General features: G+C 40.8%; 1 protein-coding gene across 2 annotated transcripts in view; it reads left to right on the top strand.

The window, feature by feature from the left end:
- Positions 1-20,240, top strand: part of LOC104588646 (tRNA ligase 1-like) — a 161,227-nt gene that overhangs the window by 65,396 nt on the left and 75,591 nt on the right. For both annotated transcript variants that reach the window (XR_002022202.2, XM_010246663.3), the window contains exons 12-13: positions 11,333-11,493; positions 11,634-11,665. Coding sequence is in view for 1 of the 2 variants with exons in the window: in XM_010246663.3 (XP_010244965.1) it covers positions 11,333-11,493; positions 11,634-11,665 (193 nt within the window). In the remaining variant the exon portion in view is untranslated. The remainder of the gene's footprint in view (positions 1-11,332; positions 11,494-11,633; positions 11,666-20,240) is intronic.

Consider the following 20,240-nt stretch of genomic DNA (forward strand, 5'->3'; position numbering starts at 1 on the left):
GACATCCTTGTGAGCACCAGCTTTTGCTAGACCATCCGCATCAGTGTTTAGCTCCTTGGGGATCCAACCCTGTGCATTTAGGTTGAGAAGGATATCCCTTGCTTCAGTCAAAAAATGAGCTAAAGCCCATGGCCTACTGCCAGAGTCAGCTAGCCACCTGATTGTATTTGCTGAATCTTCTTTTATGGTGATGTTCTGAAAACCCAGATCTCTCGCAGTCCTGATTCCAGTTAGTGCTGCCATAATTTCAGCCTTTGTTGAAGAGGCTATCCCTATCGGTCCACTAAAAGCCCAAATAACTGTGCCATCTCTTCTTCTAAAAAGTCCACCAATTCCTGCTGCACCTGGGTTTCTAAACACACTTCCATCAAAGTACAAGGTTATCTCCCCTTCCGCCACAGGAGAATGTGGGGTAGGGAGGATTAAGGATTGGTGTTTGGAGAACAGAAATTCTGCAGCATTTCTTTGGAGGTCAGAAAATGGTACTCCTTTAAAATGCTTTGAGTTGGAGGTCCAAACGAAAATTCTGTGAGAAATGATAGACAAAAGCTCCTCAAGGTTTCTTTCTCTTTTGTTGAAGATTCGGTTATTTTTTTCTTCCCAGATGCTCCATAAGATGGCATGTGCTACGGAAATCCATAGAATCCTTCCTCTTTTGCTTGAACTTTCTTGCTGTCCATTGTCTGAGACAGTCTATCACATGTTCGGGGAATGTCCAACTAAAATTGAAATAATTTCCAGAATTTTGTGGTTTCCTCACAGTGGATCAGAATGTGATTGGCTGATTCCCCGGCTTTTAAACCCAAACAACAAACATGAGGGGATAAATAGGGCCTTCCTTGGTTCTTTTTCTGGAGAAGATCCAAAGTGTTGATCTTCTTCAGACTGGCTTCCCATGCAAAAAATCAAACTCTAGAGGGAATGAGTGCACCAGACTGTCTTAAACGGGAAAAGTTCAGTTAACTGATCTTTCTTGATTAGAGTCTTGAAGTAGGACTTGGTTGAGAACTTACCTGCTGGGTGTAGCCGTGTAGGGTCTAGACTCGAGTGTCAGGGGTGTTTGGGGAAAGGTACACTTCTCTGAGAGTGTAAAGAATCTAGATATTTCCTCAAGTTCATTTTCTCTTAGAGGTCTTCTAAAGTCTAGGTTCCAGTTGTACTGAGAGTGATGTGAGGATAGGACAAGGGAGATGGGAGCTTCTTTGTTTCGGGTAAGGCTATAGAGATGAGGAAAGGATTCAGCCAAGGTAGAGTTACCCCACCAAACATCAGTCCAGAATTTTATTTTATCCCCATTTCCCACTTTGTACTTGATAAAGGAGATGAAATTTTGGTAGGTTGAGAGTATACCTTTCCAAGGGTTTATGTCCTTGATCCAGTTCAAGTGCAACCTGCAATCCCAATCGTTTACATGTTTCCCGTACTTACTGTTGATGATCTCAGTCCAAAGGGCATTTGGTTCTTGAGGAAATCTCCACAGCCATTTACTCAGAAGAACTGTGTTTTTTTCTCTCAAATGACCTATTCCCAAACCACCTTCTTCCTTAGAATTGCACACCTGGGACCAATTCATGAGATGGGAACTAGCAAAAAAGAAATAACAAGCCCATTAAGATGGGCCCATTAGCTATTAGCTAACAGATAAATAAAACATACTACAAGAAAAGATACCAGGACCCATTCAGCCCAATCTCTTTACACTCCCCCTCAAGCTGAGCATAGTTGTCAATCATGCCCAACTTGCTTATATAGTGTGTCAGCTTCCCTCTCAGAACTCCCTTGGTCAAAATACCAGCCAATTGTTCTTTTGAGGTGATGAATGGTAAACAAACTTCTCTTGAGGAAACTCTTTCCCGTATAAAATATCTATCAACCTCAATGTGCTTAGTTCTATCATGTTGAACAGGATTATGTATAATATTGATAGCTGCTTGGTTGTCACAGTAGAACATCATTGGCTTCTCATAGTCAACCCCCAATTCTTCTAAAAGGGATTGTAGCCACAGTAATTTTGACACACCATGTGCCATTGCCCTGTATTATGCTTCAGTAGAGGATTTGTCAACAACAAATTGTTTCTTACTCCTCCATGAAACATTGTTCCCTGCCACCAAAGCACAATAACCCGAGGTGGATCTCCTATCATCAATACATCCTACCCAATCAACATTATTGTATGCTTCCAGCTTCATGTGTCCATGCTTGACAAATAGAATACCTTTCCTTGGAGTACCTTTCAAGTAACACAGAACTCTTTCTGCAGCAACTAAATGAGTATCTCTAGGAGAATGCATAAATTGACTAATAACACTCACTGCATAGGAGATGTCCAGCTGAGTCATGCAGAGATATAACAATTTCCCAAGCAGTCTCTGAAACACTTCCCTATCGGATAAAAGTTCACCATCTATAGCGGAAAGCTTATGATTGGGATCAATAGGAGTGGAGGCTGGTTTTGCACCAAGGTTACCAGTCTCAGCAAGGAGGTCAATGACATATTTGCGTTGAGAAATGAAGATACCATCCTTAGATCTAGCAACTTCAATGCCCAAAAAATATCAGAGATCTCTTAAATCCTTGATCTCAAATTTAGAGTTAAGAAATCTTTTGAGTTCATGAAATTTTTGCACAATAGTTGGTACTTCATCCCAGGATTTCATGAGATAAATCCAAGTGTAACAAGAGTAATCATCAATAAAAAAGGATAAAGTACCTATAACCCCCCATAGTAGGCAAATGATATGGTCCCCACACATCAGAGTGAACAATATGAAAAGGAGAAATAGATCTTTTATTGCTTACTGAATAAGATTGTCTACAATGCTTTGCCATAGGGATGTCAGTATAGAATAGTAGATTGCCACACTCTTCCCCCTGTCTTAGGTTCTTCTTATCACTTTTCAGCTTTTAGACTCAAGCCACATTCAACTTCTGTGAATAGGTTTCAGTAACACTGTCCCAGATCTCCTTGGCCGAGGACATCCAGAGATAGTGCTGACTTATATGAGGCTTCATAGAGTTGACCAACCATCCTATGACTGTATAGTTCTCCTGCATCCATTTCTCAAATTCAGGGTCTATCTCTTCAGGTTTCACTTTATTCTGTGAGGTACCCTAATTTTCCTCTACTATAGACATAAATCCTTATAGATTGTGCCCAAGTAAGATAATTTGTCCCATCTAGCTTAATTGTGGCCACACCAGTCAAAACGGAATCTACCGAGCTATGCCTGGAAACCGGCACCTACTTGAACTCACTTCTGTATTGCTCCATTAATCAAACGAAAATAAAAAAACCAGAAATTTGGTCTTTATAAACTTACTTGAAGTCAAACCAGTACCTAGATGCTTGAAAACTAGGGTTTCACTACGTCTGACTGTTGGGGAGAAAGAGAGAAGATGCAGCCACTCCTACTAGAGCTTCCCAACCTCTTCCAAAACTGAACCACCCTCTTTTAGAAGTCAAAAGGCACCTCCCAAGCACAAAGCGCTACACCCAAAGCTTCACTTTTACCTGTAACTTCGAAAATGTCTAATCGGCTAGGGTTTTGGGCAGAAACAGTACAACATCACTTCTTGGCAATTTCTGGCCAGATTTAAACTCTCCAAACCCTCTACCAACTAGGCAAAAGATCCTCTGAACTATAGAGAACCTATCTCTCCATACACTCTCTTAATTGAAGGGTGCATGGGAAAAGAGAAAGAAGAAAAGAAGGAAGAAAGAAACCTGCTCTGATACCAAGATGTAAATCAGTCCTCCAAAACTGATGTAAACTTGAAAAATTAGAGAGAAAAGAGGAAGAAGAAGGAGAGTTCAAATATCTCTTCCCTCCCTTCTCTAATCCTTTTACTAAACTTCAATCTTAGCATAATTACAAGTGTACCCTTAAGTGGGCAGCCAGCTAGGCAGTAACATAAAGAGAACTAGCAAAAAAGAAATAATAGGCCCATTAACCATTAGCTAACAGATAAGTAAAACATACTACAAGAAAAGATACTAGGGCCCATTCGGCTCAATCTCTTTACAGCTTTCAACTTTGCAGCCAAGAATTTCCTTAAAATCGTTTAGGGACTGAACATTTGCTACATTCAGCCCTGCAATACTGCTCTTAAAGAAGTTAACATGGAGCCCCAAAATCCATTCAAAACAGATTATGATCCTTTTCAAGTTGACAACGTTGTCTTCTTCAGCCTCTAAAAACATCATAATGTCATTTGCAAATTGAAGGTGTGTCATCTAAATTGAATCTCTTCCAACTTCGAAACCCCTTACCAACCCTAACAAATTTGCCTTCTTTACCAATTGGCTAAAAATTTCAATTATGAAAGTGAATAGTAAGGGGGAGAGGGGACATGCTTGCCTTAATCCCCTACTAGCCTTGAAGTAGCCTTTAGGTTGCCCATTGATCAGGACTGAGAACCACGTGGATTTAACGCATCCCTCCACCCTCTGAATCCATTTTCTTCCAAACCCCATTAGCCTTAGGGTTTCTAATAGACATTCCCAATCCACTTTTCGTATACTTTTTCCAAGTCTAGCTTCACAATCACCCCCAACTTGCCATTCATTTTCTTCTCTTCCATGCATTCGTTTGCTATCAGAATGCTATCAACAATTTGCCGCCCTTTTACAAAGGCAAATTGATTAAGCAAAATGATCTCACTTAGGACTTCCTTCAGTCTCCTAGCCAGCACCTTTTCTAGAATTTTGTAAACACTTCCAACTAAACTGATAGGTCTGAAATCTTTCACTTCAAGAGTGCCTTGCTTTTTTGGAATCAGACATATGAAGTTGGATTTATTCCCCTTATTTACTATGGCTGAGTGGTAAAAGTCTTTAAACACCTCTAGTAGATCTTGTTTAATGGTATTCAAGCAAATCTGATAGAAAAAAAAGAGGAAATCCATCTGGCCCTGGTGCCCTATCACCATCCATATTAAAGACTGCTTCCATCACTTCTTGTTCTTGAAATTCCCTTTCTAACCAGATTTTACTTATCTCTGAAATTTTTGAGCCTTCCCAAGAACTTAGATGAGAGTTTCTACTTTCAGTCTTTGAATAGAGATCTTTGAAAAAACTTACAAAGGCTTCGGAGATTTCTTCGGGGTCCTCCGTCTCTCTTTGCTCAATTTTTATTTTTGAGATGTGATTCCTTTTCCTCCTTCCAGAAGCATATATGTGTAAGAATCTGGAATTTTTATCTCCCTCTTTCAGCCATCTGATCCTTGATCTTGTCTCCAATACACTTCTTCATGCCTTACCACCTTTTCCCATTCTTGTCTTAAGATGGTTCTCCTTCTTCTTCCACTCTCCTCTAACTAGCCGGTTTGCTCCTTTTGGTCCAGGTCATATAATTCTGATAGCAAGAGTAATTTCTATTCCTTGAATGTTTTAAATTCCTCTTTCCCCCACCTTTTTAGATTCCTTTTCACATACTTTAGCTTTTCTAGAAATCTGTAACTTGGCCAGCCTTCCACTTTGCATTCCTCCCATCAGGTTGCTACCTTCCTTGAAAAATCTTTGTGCTCGGTCCAAAATTTCTCCAATTTGAAAGGGGTTTTCCCCAATGCTTCAGATTTGTGGTAAGTGTGATTGGCCAATGATCAGAGATGCATTGAGGCCTGATCTCTTGATAGGTCAATGGATAGAGATCTTCTCATTTTGGTGATATTAGAAATCTGTCTAGCCTACACCTTAGATCATTCTTCTGCGTGTTGGACTAGGTGAAATTACCATTTCTAAGGGGAAGATCATGCATCCTATGTCTAGAAATGAATTTGGAGAATTCCCTCATACTTTTGTTAACTCTTTTCCCGTTTGAGTGCTCATAGCTGAATCTAGTGACATTGAAATCCCCACCCACAACCCAGGGGATGTCTGCCTATTCATGAAGGGAATTCAGCTCCTCCCAAAATTGATTCCTCTTTGAGGGGGTGTTTGGACCATAAACCGCAATTAGGATCTCGGTGAAATCCGCTTCCTTGTTATTGAACAGGACTGAAATCGTGAATTCACCTTTGTCTACTTTTTCTCCCTACACTACATCTTCTCTCCACATTATGATAATCCCTCCTAAGGTGCCTGTAGCCGGAAGGGCTACCCAATTTCTGCCTCTTGTTCCCCAAATTGCTTTTACCAATCTCCTGTCCATATATTCTTTTTTTTTGTTTCCTACAAGAGAATTATGTTAGGATTCTCTTCTCAACGTGTCTTTCACTATGCTTCTCTTGACATCACCACCCAACCCCCTGACGTTCCAGCTCAGTATCTTTATTAGTTTACTCTAGCTGGCTTTCCCTTAATCTTCTACTCTCTTCCCCTTTGCTATCTGCATTCTAGTCCACTATCCCCCATTGTAGACACTTTAATTCCTTATTGGGTCCCTTTCTTTTTCCTTGCTTTAAGTTGTTTACTTCCTTAGGCTCACGGACTTCCTTTGTGTTCTTTCTTTCCAAGCTCGAGATCCCATTGGTTCCACTACAGTGAATTCCTAGTTTCCCTGCCATCTTTGTAACTTCAGTTACTTTCTGTTTTTCCTTTTCTTGGCATGTTGTAACTTTGGCTCCTGCTTTGGCTAGCGAAGTTTCCTTTGAACCAGAACTGTGGTTGTGAATATTGGGATTGCCCAACGGTTGGGATTGTTGGTCGCCTAAACCTGGAACACAAGGAAACAAATGGCTACAGCGAGGAGGAAAGCTACAATGATTAAAAAGACGAGTAGATTCAAGGTTTGAAAAAGAGCAAGGAAGGCCGAGGTTTGAAGAAGAGCAAGATCTGGATGAGGTTGTGTTCAAAGAGTGCGGTGAGTTTCTTCCTCGTCTGTCCTCAGGGCTTTTGTAAGTAGGAAATTGACTCCCGTACTTCGGATCAACTAAGCAAACTTCTTCTAACAAATTGACGCACCCCCCACTCCTTTCCTCCGTCAAGTAGAACTTTGGCTCTGGAAAACACTACTTCCTGTGGGTCGACCTCTGTCTCCGTCTTGTAGGAACTCATATCTTCATCTGATTCTAACTCTTCTGCTTCTTCGGAGTAGCTCGACGATGGGTACTCGAGTGTCGGTGAACGGAAGAATTCTTTCCGGCGAGATTTTGAGCTTGGGGGGGTTTCAAGGAAGTCCCGTCCGTTGTAAGTGGGAGTCGAAGAGAGGCTATGCGTGTGAGTACCTTGACGCATGCGAACATCTTGGAAGAGGTGGGTTCGGCTCTAGACAAGGCTAGGGTTCTTAGTCGGATCATCTTTGTGCTGACGTGGCTCACCCAAACCCGAAAGAAACACCTTTGTCTTTGAGCTGAACTTCCGAGCCGAGGCTTCTTTTAAAATTTGAAAAGGCTTCCTAATCCGGCTCTTTGAGCTACTCTTTCTTGCTCCTTTTCTCTTTCTATTTCCCGGTAGAGCAAAAACCCGCCTATTCTTGACTTCGCCCATCTCATCAAAACTTGCCATAGGTTTTCCTTCCTTTGCACGTAACCGACCTGCCTCAACTCCTAGTTGATCGAGGGCCATAGAACTCCCACGTGTTTGTGTATCGTTGCTCCGAGATGACTCATCGAGTTTGATATTTGACTAAGTTGTCTTCTCCACTATGACCAAAGCAAAAAACCAGACATTCCTATCGAGGATTGGTATTGATCGAGGGGTAGTGTATTCCTCAATTTTTCACCTTCAGTCGAGCCTCCCTTAACTCAGACAAGCCTTTTGTTTTGGGATCGACTTCTTCTAGTCCTCCGCACAGACTTCCTATCAGCTCAAAAACTTCCTCCTTCCACAAGTGAAACGGGAGTCCATGTATGGTGATCCATCCATCAAAGAGTAGATCTAAGGGGATAGCGTTTGCAGTTGGCCACCAATGGTTTAGATTCACCCAATTGCCGTAAATGTAGAAATTCTCCATTCTAGCCCAAGCAAAGGCTAGATCTTCAGATGGAGCAAACCCCACCACTTTGTTACTAGAGAAGGAGTGAAGATGGATGAGGGTCGGAGAGTGAAGATTTGCTGAGAGGCCGAGTTCGATTTCGTTCCAACCCAGTTCGTCAGTTTTGGTGCACACAAACGCATTCTTCTAATTTCCAAAAGGTCTTTCTTGGGTGGCGATAGAGATATGGGTCGAACCTCCAGCCTTCACAACTCTGCTCCGCCCGATTGTTAGTGACGGGAAGGCAACTGGGGTTTTAGAGACTGAAGGTCCGAGCTTAGGGGTGAAAAAGTCGAGCACTTCGAAAAAAATCTTCCATCCTGACTTCTTTTCTTCTTCCGGTATGCATATTGACCTTTGTTTTTTGGTGAGTTCCTAACAACTTAAACGGATGAATCTTCCCCTACGATTTTCACTTTGTTGAATTAATAACACCTTCCCTCTGTGAGCGTGTTTGCGCTCTTTCACTATTCTTGTTTGCGGGGAAATCACCTCTCGGAGGAAATCTCTCATCCAGGTCGTCTCCTCTGCTTTCAGGGATATTCTCGACCAACCACCCTTTCCTCTCTTAGTTAGCATTATAAAATCATCTTGTTTGATAGGTTTTGTGTTGAACTCAAAGGATTTTGAACCGATTGCTATTGACTTTCTCATCGTTGTAGTAATCTAGGACTTGTCGCAGGTTTCCGGTGTTAACAGACTCTGGTGTTGACAGTCTCCATGAACTATTGCAGGTTTCTGGTATTAACAGACTCCTCATGAACTATCAATTGCTTCTAAAATTTGGAACCCTTGCTCCCCTATTTTTTAACTCTCTTAGGAATCAGATGGGCTTGTTCTGATGAATTGATGATACACTAGGATGTCTTGAAGCTGAGATTATCCACCCACTAGAAACCTTGTATAAAAAGGACTTATGGGATATATTTTTGTTGGTGAGGCACTTTAGAAAGGAGGAACTCCATTTTTGTTTTTGGGGTGCACCTTAGTGTATTTTGTTCAGTATTATCATACTCAACTTTCACAGTTGTTTCTATGGAGTATGGGCCCCTTCTAAGGGGCTCATGAAAATGGGAAAGATGCCGCTAGGGATGGAGAAAGGGGCAGATGTCGGAGAGCCATTTCTAAATTATTAATTGTGCTGCTCCATAGGGTTCTCTTTGCATTGAGGTTGCTGCATTCTTGTGCTATTTGTGAGTTGGTTCTTTAAGCTAGCCCTTTTATTGGCTGAAGCAAGTTATTCTCTGTCATGGCATGAATTGGTAGTGGCGCTCTTTTTGATATTTGGGGGTTGGGTTGGTTTATTTTGTGTTTTCTTTTATTGATCTTTGCATTCCCTTTGGCCTTTTCTCCTTTTCTTTTTCTAACTTCTCTTTATTTTCCCTGTCTTCTATACATGTATTTTTATACCTACAGCAAAGAAAAGTTTAAGAGAACTAGTAACTCATCACAAATGACAAGCAGGAGTGCAGTGAAGAAAGCTCAAAGATACTTAGGTTTTAGGCCTAACACAGTAATCTAAGGAAAGAAACTCAGCTGTTGAAAACTAGAATGTTTAGCAAAAGAAATCAAATGTTCCATGGATTAAGTCACTCTGATTTCCTAAATCAAGTGCAATTCTTTTTCTAGTAAATTAAAATTTATTAAAAGGAAAAATGTACATGAGAGGTATATAGGCAAAGAACCCAGCCAAACAAACAAAAGAAATACCCCAAAAAGGGAGTGCAAACAAAAAAGAGCCAACCATAGTTTTTAAGGCGCCAAGATGAGGCTAGGCGACAGGGGGCGCCTTGTCGCCTAGTCGCCTAGGCGATGGATTTTTTTTCAAGTAAAACCATATATCCTAGGGTAGTTCCCTAGGTTCCATAACCATCTTAATAATTATCCATAATTTTCATAAGAGAAGGTGGAAGAAGAAGAAGATCTGTAAGAAGAAAATGTGTTGATTAGACAAAATTTTAAGTTTTTCCCTTGCTTATTGGTTCAGGTTCTGAAATCTTTGAGGATTCAATCAAGGATCAAAACTTTGATATGATATGCCCCGTATCGGGTGTATTGTATTGTATCTTTGGCGCCCCAATACACATGTTTATAGGTGTTTTTGGGAACCCATTTTTTAAAATAACATATATATATATATTTAAAAATGAAATTGAAAACCAAAGAAATAAAAAAATAGGGGAAGTATCGTTATAAGTACTGATACACCTCTGCCGATACACAGAGGTGTATTGATACTTTGAACCATGGGTTCAATACAGCAATTAGCAATGTTTGTGTTGATTAATTCCTAACTAATAAGAAAATAATAAAAAGAAATTAGTACATAAACACATAAAATGAGTATTCTAGTTTAATAATGCCTATTTTATAATTATAATGTAAAAAAATTAAAAATATAAAAGTATTTTATAACATAGTGCACAAAACTACTTGGCGACTGGGCAAGGCAAGCCTCCAAGGGCGCCTTGTCACCTAGGCGTCACCTAGGCACCCACCTAGGCATCGCCTTGACAACTATGGAGCCAACCTTAGACCAGGGAAAAAGGAAAAAAGAAAAAGGAAAAAGGAAAAAAACCAACCCTGCAAAGCCAACTCTATACAAAAGCTGTCATACAATGACAGCCTCAAGAGGCTCCAAATAAAATCACTAACCCAACAGAAGGGCAGAAGGGACAAAACCACCATAGCACACCATGACTGAAATTAGCCGGTGATACTTACCTTTTGTAGATTGTTCCCTACAAAGTTCTGAAGGAAAGGGGCCATGAACAAATGACCTCAAAGTCAACTAGGGTAAAACCCCACTAAAAAACATACACAGCTTCATCATATTTTAACCAAGGATACTTGAGGCTGGGTTGGCTATTGCCTGTGTTTGCTTGATTAAAGTCAAGACTGACTTTTGACTGAAGTCTAGCATTGTGTGTCCTGTTGCTGAATCCCCGGCTTCTGCTTATCTGATCTTACGAAATTTCAGATGTAAGTGGTATTGCATGGATACAGGCACAAGAGTAAGAATCCAATGGCTGTCCTTGAGTTTGTTTGACAATTTGAAAGCTTATGGACTTTGAAGCTGTGAAATGGAAAATTACTAGTAAAACATATGCCAGTATCCAACAACACCATCTGTTCCCAACTTGTGCATCATTTCATCTAGAAATCTCATTCCATGTGATGATATCAATTTTGCAAATGAATCCTAATCCACCATCTAGATTTTGCTTTTTATGGATTCATCATTCATGTAATGAATCTGTCTCAGCTTCTTTTAGCATTATGATTGATCATTAATTTTGCTTTGGTCTTTATGGATCATAGCCAATGTGTTTTCAATGATGTGATCTGTTTATCAGAGGATAGGCTGTCTATTGGTCTTGGTCTTGTAATGATATATTTGTTTTTCAATGTGCCAGGAAATGATTCGTCTGATGAGAGAAAAACGTTACCCAGCTGCTTTCAAGTGTTACTATAACTTCCACAAGTTAGACTCTTCGGATGATGACAACCTTCACTTTAAGATGGTTATCCATGTGCACAGTGATTCAGCTTTTCGACGATACCAGAAGGAGATGAGGTCTTTGTTAATTTACATTTTATTACATGATATGATAACCTATATTACCCATATCAATTACAATTTAAAAATTCCTTGTCTCTCCATGCTACTTAGTCTATCTCTATTTTCTGAATAAAGAAGAGCTTGGCATTTTCCAGGTATAAACCAGGATTGTGGCCATTGTATAGAGGTAAGATGCATTTCTTCTTGTAAAAGATTCAATTTATCTAGTTATTACTTAGAGTTTATTTTTCTAGCTTGATGACCTTGAAGCTTTTGTAAAAGATTCAATTTATCTAATTATTACTTAGAGTTTCAATTTATCTGTACAATGGGAATGTATAAAAATACATCTCTGAACCCTATACCATCACCCCCTTACTATTGACAAAAAAGATTTTGAATTCAAAAAATAAAAAGATTTGTAATCTCTTCCCATAAACTCTTTATATACCGCCACCCAAGAATGCATTTTTCCTGGTATCTTTAAATATACTGACTCGATTGAACTACTCTTCCTGAGAAAGACTATTATTCCTCTCTTGCCAGATTCTCCACAAAACTGTTGCTGGAACTGTGTTCCATATGTTCCTTCCTCTTTTGCCTAAACCTCTCAATCTCAAATATATTTTCTCATTATATGGTAGGATAAATATTCACACTTCAGAATAACATTGGGGAGAAGATTCCTCATCTCTGTCCTTAGTCATAGTTGAAAAACAGTCCTAGAAGTATGGGACTGTGCTAGAAAACCAGAAAAACTAACACGAGAAGATTAGAGAAGATTAGAGAAGGAGAGAGAGAGAGAGAGCTGCGGCAAGGAGAGTTAGAGGATGAGGAGTTCGAACTAATCCTCCCTCTAACACTCTAATACTCTTTTATTAAGTTAATCTTTGAGTAATTACAAGAGAGGTCCTTAGTTGGACAAGAAATTACAAAAAGGAACATAGAAGAGTATGGGCCCAGAATAAGGCCCATTACAGAGAAGAACATAAAGATAATATAAAGTAACAGCCTATGGGCCATTCGGCCCATCTTCTCTACACTCCCCCTCAAGCTGAGCATAGATGTTAATCATGCCCAGCTTGCTAGTGTCATTGCCTTGGGAACACCTTTGGTGAGGAAATCTACCAATTGTCCTTCAGAGGTAATGAATGGAAGACACACTTCACCAGAAGAGACTCTTTCTCGAATAAAGTGTCTTTCAACTTCAATATGTTTAGTTCTATCATGTTGTATGGGGTTGTGGGCAATGTTGATGGCAGCCTGATTATCACAGTACAACATCATTGGCTTGTCATAATCAATCCCGAGTTCTTCCATCAATGACCTTAGCCACAACAGTTCAGAGACTCCATGTGCCATGGCCCTGTATTCTGCTTCTGCTGAGGATCGGGCCACAACTGATTGTTTCTTGCTCCTCGAAGAGACAACATTACCAGCCACCAGACTGCAATACCCTGAAGTGGATCTTCTGTCATCAATATTTCCAGCCCAGTCAGCATCAGTATAGGCTTTGAGTTTCAGATGTCCATGCTTGGTAAACAGAATCCCTTTTCCCGGAGAGCCTTTCAAATAACACAAAACTCGTTCTGCAGCTGCCATATGAGTATCTCTAGGTGCATGCATGTACTGGCTAATATAGCTAACAGCATATGCAATATCTGGCCGAGTCATGCACAGGTACAGAAACTTCCCAAGAAGTCTCTGAAAAATCCCTTTGTCTTTCAACAATGTCCCATCTGAAGTAGACTGTTTGTGACTCATATCAATAGGAGTTGCAGCTGGTCTAGCACCCATCTTCCCAGTTTCAGAGAGCAAGTCAAGGACATACTTCCTTTGGGAGATAAGAATCCCATTCTTGGATCTAGCAACTTCCTTGCCAAGGAAGTATCTCAATTTCCCCAGATCCTTAATCTCAAATTCTGTACGAAGGAAAGACTTAAGAGCACGAATTCTTGAGGCATCATTACCAGTCACAACAATGTCATCAACATACACAATGAGATAGACTGCCAGGGATTCACTTCTCTTCACAAAGAGAGTATGATCTGACTGTGTCTGAGTGTAGCCAAATTTAACAAGTGCTGTTCTAAATTTCTCAAACCATGCTCTAGGAGACTGTTTGAGGCCATAAAGAGATTTCTTCAATTTGCATACCTTTCCTTGCATCTCATTTCCATACATTCCTGGAGGGAGAGACATATAGACTTCCTCATGTAAGTCACCATTCAGAAATGCATTCTTTACATCCAACTGATAAAGGGGCCAATCAAAGTGAGCTGCCAGAGATAAGAGAACTCTCACAGATGTCATCTTCGCAATAGGAGCAAAGGTCTCCAAGTAATCAATCCCATACGTCTGTGTGTACCCTTTGGCAACTAGTCTGGCCTTATACCTCTCAATAGTCCCATCAACCCGGTATTTAATGGTAAAGACCCACTTGCAACCAACCGGATCCTTCCCTTCAGGCAAATCCACCACTTCCCAAGTATCATTTTTGTGTAGGGCATCCATCTCAGATTGCATGGCATCTCTCCATTCTGGAATCTCAAGAGCTTCTGACACAGATCTAGGAATAGGGTTAGAAGCAACTGAAGAGAGATAGGCAAAGTATGAAGGAGAAAGTAGGTCATAAGAAAGGTGTTTGGAAATGCAGTGTGCAGTGCACTTCCGTTTTCCTTTTCTAACAGCAATAGGAACATCAAGATCCGAGAAAGATGGTTCCAAAGAGGTTAAAACAGCACCTATTGTCTCATCTGTGATTGGAAATGTATGAGACTCATCTGTTGCAAGAGAAACAACCTGCTCATTCCTGGACCTTTGCCTTTGATACACCTTGGGATTGTGGGTAGGACGAGGAGGTAAAGAGATAGGAGTACTAGGACAAGAAGAATGAAGTGACTGGTCCTCCCTTGATTCATTTTGTGAGGACATAGGCCCATCAAGAGACTCAACTGGGACAGGGAGAGGAAGAGCAAACACTTGTGACAAACTCTCCCCCTATTGACAATGTCCTTCCTGAGAGGACCCATAAAAAGGAGAAAGTTCATCAAAGGTAACATCCATGGAGACATATCGAGTGCCAGTCTTTGGATCAAAACAACAGTAACCCTTTTGTGTGGGGGAATAACCAAGGAAGATGCATTTGTGGGCTTTTGGTTCAAACTTATGTCTCTGGACACTTGGAATGTGAACATAACAGGTGCAGCCAAACACACGGAGAGGAATCGGGAAGAGATCCTTGTCTGGATGAAGAAGACTGAAGGGGGATTTAAACCCTAGAACCCTGGATGGCATACGGTTTATGAGATAGGTAGCAGTGGGAACAGCATCACCCCAAAATCTTGTGGGAACATGTGAGGCAAATAAAAGGCTCCTTGCAACTTCAACAATATGCATATTTTTTCTTTCAGCAACTCCATTCTGTTCAGGGGTTCTAACACAGGAACTTTGATGAACAACTCCCATGTCAGAGAGATACAAGGATAAACTCTTCTCAAAATACTCTTTTGCATTGTCAGATCTGAAAATCTTGATTCTAGTATCAAACTGAGTTAAAACAAATTCATGAAATTGCCTCACAAGTTTTGGAACTTCTTCACGAGATTTCATTAGGTATATCCAAGTGAATCTAGAAAAGTCATCAATAAACAGGATGAAATATCTGTAGCCCCCCCATAGAAGATAAGTGGTAAGGCCCCCACACATTAGAGTGCACAATATTAAAAAGAGAAGAGGATTTTTATGGCCCGAAGGGTAACTGTTTCTACAATGCTTTGATAACTGACAAGACTCACAATTAAGATTGGACACACTGACTCCCTTAAACAGTTCAGGAAATAGATGACTTAAAGCAGAAAAAGACAAATGACCCAAACGACAATGACTAAACATGATTCGACTGACAGACTCTGACAAGGTAGATCCAAAGGCAGCGTTCTTAGGATGATCAATGCATTGTCCAGGAGTGTCAAGCAGGTATATTCCATTCGCTTCATGGCCACTCCCAATCACCTTCCGAGACTCCAGGTCCTGAAAAACACAATGAGAAGGAAAAAAGGTTACACAACAATTCAATGATTTGGTTAAGCTACTTACAGATAACAAATTAGTATTCAATCTAGGTACATGAAGGGTGGAGGATAGGAGTAAGGAGTCCGTAGCCTTGACAGTTCCCTTGCCAGAAATAGAGGCAAGAGAGCCATAAGCTAAGGTGATTTTGTCACGACCAGGAAGCAAATCATATGAAACAAACAAAGTGGAAAGATTGGTCATGTGATCAGAAGCACCTGAGTCTATGATCCAAGGGATCTTAGGATTACCTGAGGTGGTTGCATGGTTAGCAAAAGCCCTTATACCTGAGTGAGCAAATGTAGTGGTGACTGAATTTTCTGAAGGGTTGGATGATGAGGTCACTCCTTCAAGATGGCTGATCATCTTTCCAAACTTTTCATACTCAGCCTTCATGGCTGCCAATTGTGCACAAGCAGACTCAATTTCAGCATCTGTACCCGTGGCTGCATTTGCACTCCCTGTCTTCCTACCATCATTTTTCTTCTGAAATTGAGCAGGAACAAGTCCAGGATGTAATTTCCAGCACTTGTCCTTGGTGTGCTTTGGCTTTTTGCAATACTCACAGACAACCTCTTTCTTTCTAGTGCCACTGGGAGCCCCTATAACTCCTTTGGGTTTAACCCCCATATTTGCAAATGCATTAGTGCCAACTCCTTGTACCTGTACCTGCCTTCTGCTTTCTTCACTACTGACTAAAGCATATGCTTGTGATAGTGAGACACTTTCCTTGGACAGAATATTTTGTTTTGTGATGTCATATTCAGGGTTTAGCCCAGTTAGGAAGTCAAAAACCCTGTTCCTTTCAACTAATTTCCGGTAGGTCTCTGCATTATTGGGAGTATCCCATGTCACTGCCTCTATTAGATCAATTTCTTGCCACAGAGATTTCAAGGTGGAGAAATATGCTACAAGGGATTTCTCCCCCTGTCTCAGATTCTTCACATCACTCCTTAGTTGATAGGCTCTGGCTACATTCAGTTTCTGGGAGTACGTTTCCACAACACTATCCCAGATTTCCTTAGCCGAATTCATCTAGAGATAATGCTGACTAATCTGTGGCTGCATTGAATTCACAAGCCACCCAATCACTGTTGTAATTCTCTTGCACCCATTTGTCATAAGAGGGATCATCTACTAGGGGAGCTTTCTTGCTCCCAGAGATAAACCCCCACTTCCCTCTACTGCAAATATGAATTTTTACGGATTGTGACCAGGCCAAATAATTGGTTCCATCCAGTTTAACTATAGTTACAGCCAACAAGGAGTCAGTTGTAGTTCCCGAAGTATGTCCATATTCAGCAGTACTCTTGTTCTCAATTTCTGAGAAGTCCATTATGTAACAACTTCAATTAGGGTTTCAGCAAGCCACCAATAGTATACTGATTTTAAAGAACTCAGATTGAGTTGAATCAACAACAAACACAGCAACTCACAAACTCAGTTCAAGCCTGACAGCCGTGAGAACCAAGTTCGGTGGCAGCACTTTCAAGAAGAAGGCCTGATTCAGCCTTCAAGGAACAATCAGCCGACCTCCAAACACTATGTATTCTTGGTTCCCAACAATATTTTCCCAAAGAGAACAAAAAATATAATCCACAATACTTAAGAGGCCTTTTTACAAACACTATGTATGCAGCAGTCAACACTCCACTGTTAACTAGCAGGAATCACTTCAAGAACACTCTGTATAGGTCCAAGAAGTAGCTGAACCAAAGTAGAGACTCGTAACACTGAACCCAAACAAGTTTTGGCCACTTGGCAGTCCAATAAGATAAGAAAATAACCCAGAAATCTTTGGGTAAAAAACAGTCCAGCAACTGCCGAACAGTAGAGCAAATATAGAGGAGTTTCGAGTACTTTAATAGCTCCCCAAATCAGAAAAATAACCCAGCAACAACTCAGCAATAACTGAAGCAACTTACAGTCGTATGAATCTCTGATTTGAGCTTCAAATCGGGCCGAACAATTTATCTCTCTGATTCTTCCTGGTCATCAAACTAATCTCCAAGCGAATAGAGTCTTGGGCACCCTTCAATGACCTCCAAGAGTCAAGAAAGTGAGTCTAAACTTCCAGCCCTAAAACACTCTCATGCAGTCGGCTGGACTACAACCACATGAGAGCCACGCCAAGCTCAGTCCCACTCTGATACCAAGTTGAAAAACAGTCCTAGAAGTATGGGACTGTGCTAGAAAACCAGAAAAACTAACAAGAGAAGATTAGAGAAGGAGAGAGAGAGAGAGAGAGCTGCGGCAAGGAGAGTTAGAGGATGAGGAGTTCGAACTAATCCTCCCTCTAACACTCTAATACTCTTTTATTAAGTTAATCTTTGAGTAATTACAAGAGAGGTCCTTAGTTGGACAAGAAATTACAAAAAGGAACATAGAAGAGTATGGGCCCAGAATAAGGCCCATTACAGAGAAGAACATAAAGATAATATAAAGTAACAGCTTATGGGCCATTCAGCCCATCTTCTCTACAGTCACTTACAGTTGTTCTAATCTAATAGTAGTTCTAATCTAATATCCTTTTTCCTTATAAAGTGCTTAGAAGGTTCCTGCTCTTGGTAAGTACTTTCAGTTGTGAGGTGGCTTATATGAAGTCAAAACACTTGCAGTTTGGATAAAAGTAATAGCTAGTGCATCTCTACTGTACAAGCAATTCAATCCCCTATCATTGCCATGCTAAGTGCTTGGCTAGGGGAACCCCTTACTGGGCTAGGGGTGTCCTTGGTCCTTTTGATGTCAACCCAGGCCCATCCCTAAGAATTGGGCCTAAAGCCTGAGCTTGGACCAAGCCTGAGGCCAAGCTCACTTGTCCAACCTGTGCCCAACTTTCACTGAAATTTGATGCATTGGGGGTGGGCTCAGGCCCGGGTTAGGATTGGGTTGCTCAATCAGTCCACACTGAAATTTTACATGTATGCAAATTTGTTTCTGTAGAGGAGATGGGCCGAATGGCCCATAGACTATTATTTCATGTTATGTTATGTTTCCCTCTGTAATGGGCCTTATTCTGGGCCCATACTCTGTAATGTTCTGTTTTTTGTATTTTCTTGCCCACTCAAGGGCCTCTCTGTAATATTTCAAAGATTAACTTCTTAATAAAATGTTTAGAGTGTTAGAGGGAGGTTATGTTTGAACCTCTTACTCTCTAACCCTCATTGCCGCCAGCTCTCTCTCTCTTCTTCCTCTCTTGTTTGTTTATTTTCTGGTTTGCATCTAATCCCAAACAGTTCCATACATCAAGAGGACTGTTTTTCAACTTGGTATCAGAGCGGGCTATTGCTTGGCGTGTCCCTCATGTGGTTCTAGTTCAGCCAACTGCATGAGGAGGTTCTAGGGCTGAAAGTTTACAGTCATTCACCTGGTTCTTGGAGGTCATTGGAGGGTGCCCAAGTCTCTACGCACTTGGAGAAGGGTTCGGTGACCAGGAAGAATCAGAGAGAAAGGTGTTCGGCCTGATTTGAAATCAGAGAAAAGGATTTCGAAGTTATCTCAAAGAGCAAAGTGTTCGGCCTGGTTTGAAGTTCAAATCAGAGATTCTCTTACTGTAAGTTTTTCTCAGTTCTTTGCTGGGTTAATTTGTTGTTTGGGAGGACTGTTAAAACATTCAAACCCCTCCTCCATTCTGCCCTACTGTTGCTGGACTGATTCAACTCAGAAATTTCTGGGTTATTTTGGAAGAGTTGTTCGACTGTTATTGGACTGCCAAGCTGCTGGAACTGATTTAAACTAAGTGGTACTAGTCTCATCTTCATCCCAACCTCTTCTTGGACCTATACAGAACACTTTGAAGTGGTTTCTTCTAGTTAACAGTAGGCTGTTAACTACTGCACACTGAGTGTTTGACAAAAGGTCACTTAAGGATTGTGGCTTTTTTTTTCTTTCTCTTTGGGACAACGGTTGTTGGGGACCTGAAATACCTTGTGATTGGGGGTTTGCTGGTTGTCCTTTGAAGGCTGAAACAGTATAGAAAGAGCTACCACCGAGCTGGACTGTCACAGTTATCAAGATTGAACTAATTCTGTGAGCTGGTTGTTGTTGCCTATTCAGCTCAAACTAAGCTCATCAAGATCCCCAGTACTTTGGAAAGTTTATTAAAATCCTAATTGGAGCCTTTTCATGATGCATTTCTCAAACCTTGAAAACAAGAATGCTGCTGAATATGGACAGACTTGGGAACTCCAGCTGATTCTATGTTGGCTGTAACTACAGTTAAACTTGATGGGACCAACTACTTGGCTTGGTCACAATCAGTGAAAATCCATATTTGTAGCAAAGGAAAATGGGGTTTTATTTTTGGGAGCAGAAAACTCCTCAAGAGGATGATTCATCTTATGAGAGATGGGTGCAAGAAAACTACACAGTGATTGGGTGGCTTGTGAACTCAATGCAACCACAGATTAGTCAGCATTATCTGTGGATGAACTCAGCTAAAGAAATCTGGGATTGTGTTGTAGAAACTTACTCCCAGAAGTTGAATATTGCCAGAGCCTACAAACTGAGAAGTGATGTGAAGAATCTATGGCAGGGGGAGAAGTCACTTGCAGCATACTTCTCAACCCTGAAATCTCTATGGCAAGAGATTGATTTGATAGAGGCAGTGACATGGGATACCCCTAAGAATGCTGAAACATACAGGAAATTGGTTGAAAGGAATAGGGTCTTTGAGTTCTTGACAGGGCTGA

Source organism: Nelumbo nucifera, chromosome 2 (genome assembly GCF_055504915.1).
Source record: "Nelumbo nucifera cultivar China Antique chromosome 2, China Antique-T2T, whole genome shotgun sequence".
NCBI classification, from domain to species: domain Eukaryota; kingdom Viridiplantae; phylum Streptophyta; class Magnoliopsida; order Proteales; family Nelumbonaceae; genus Nelumbo; species Nelumbo nucifera.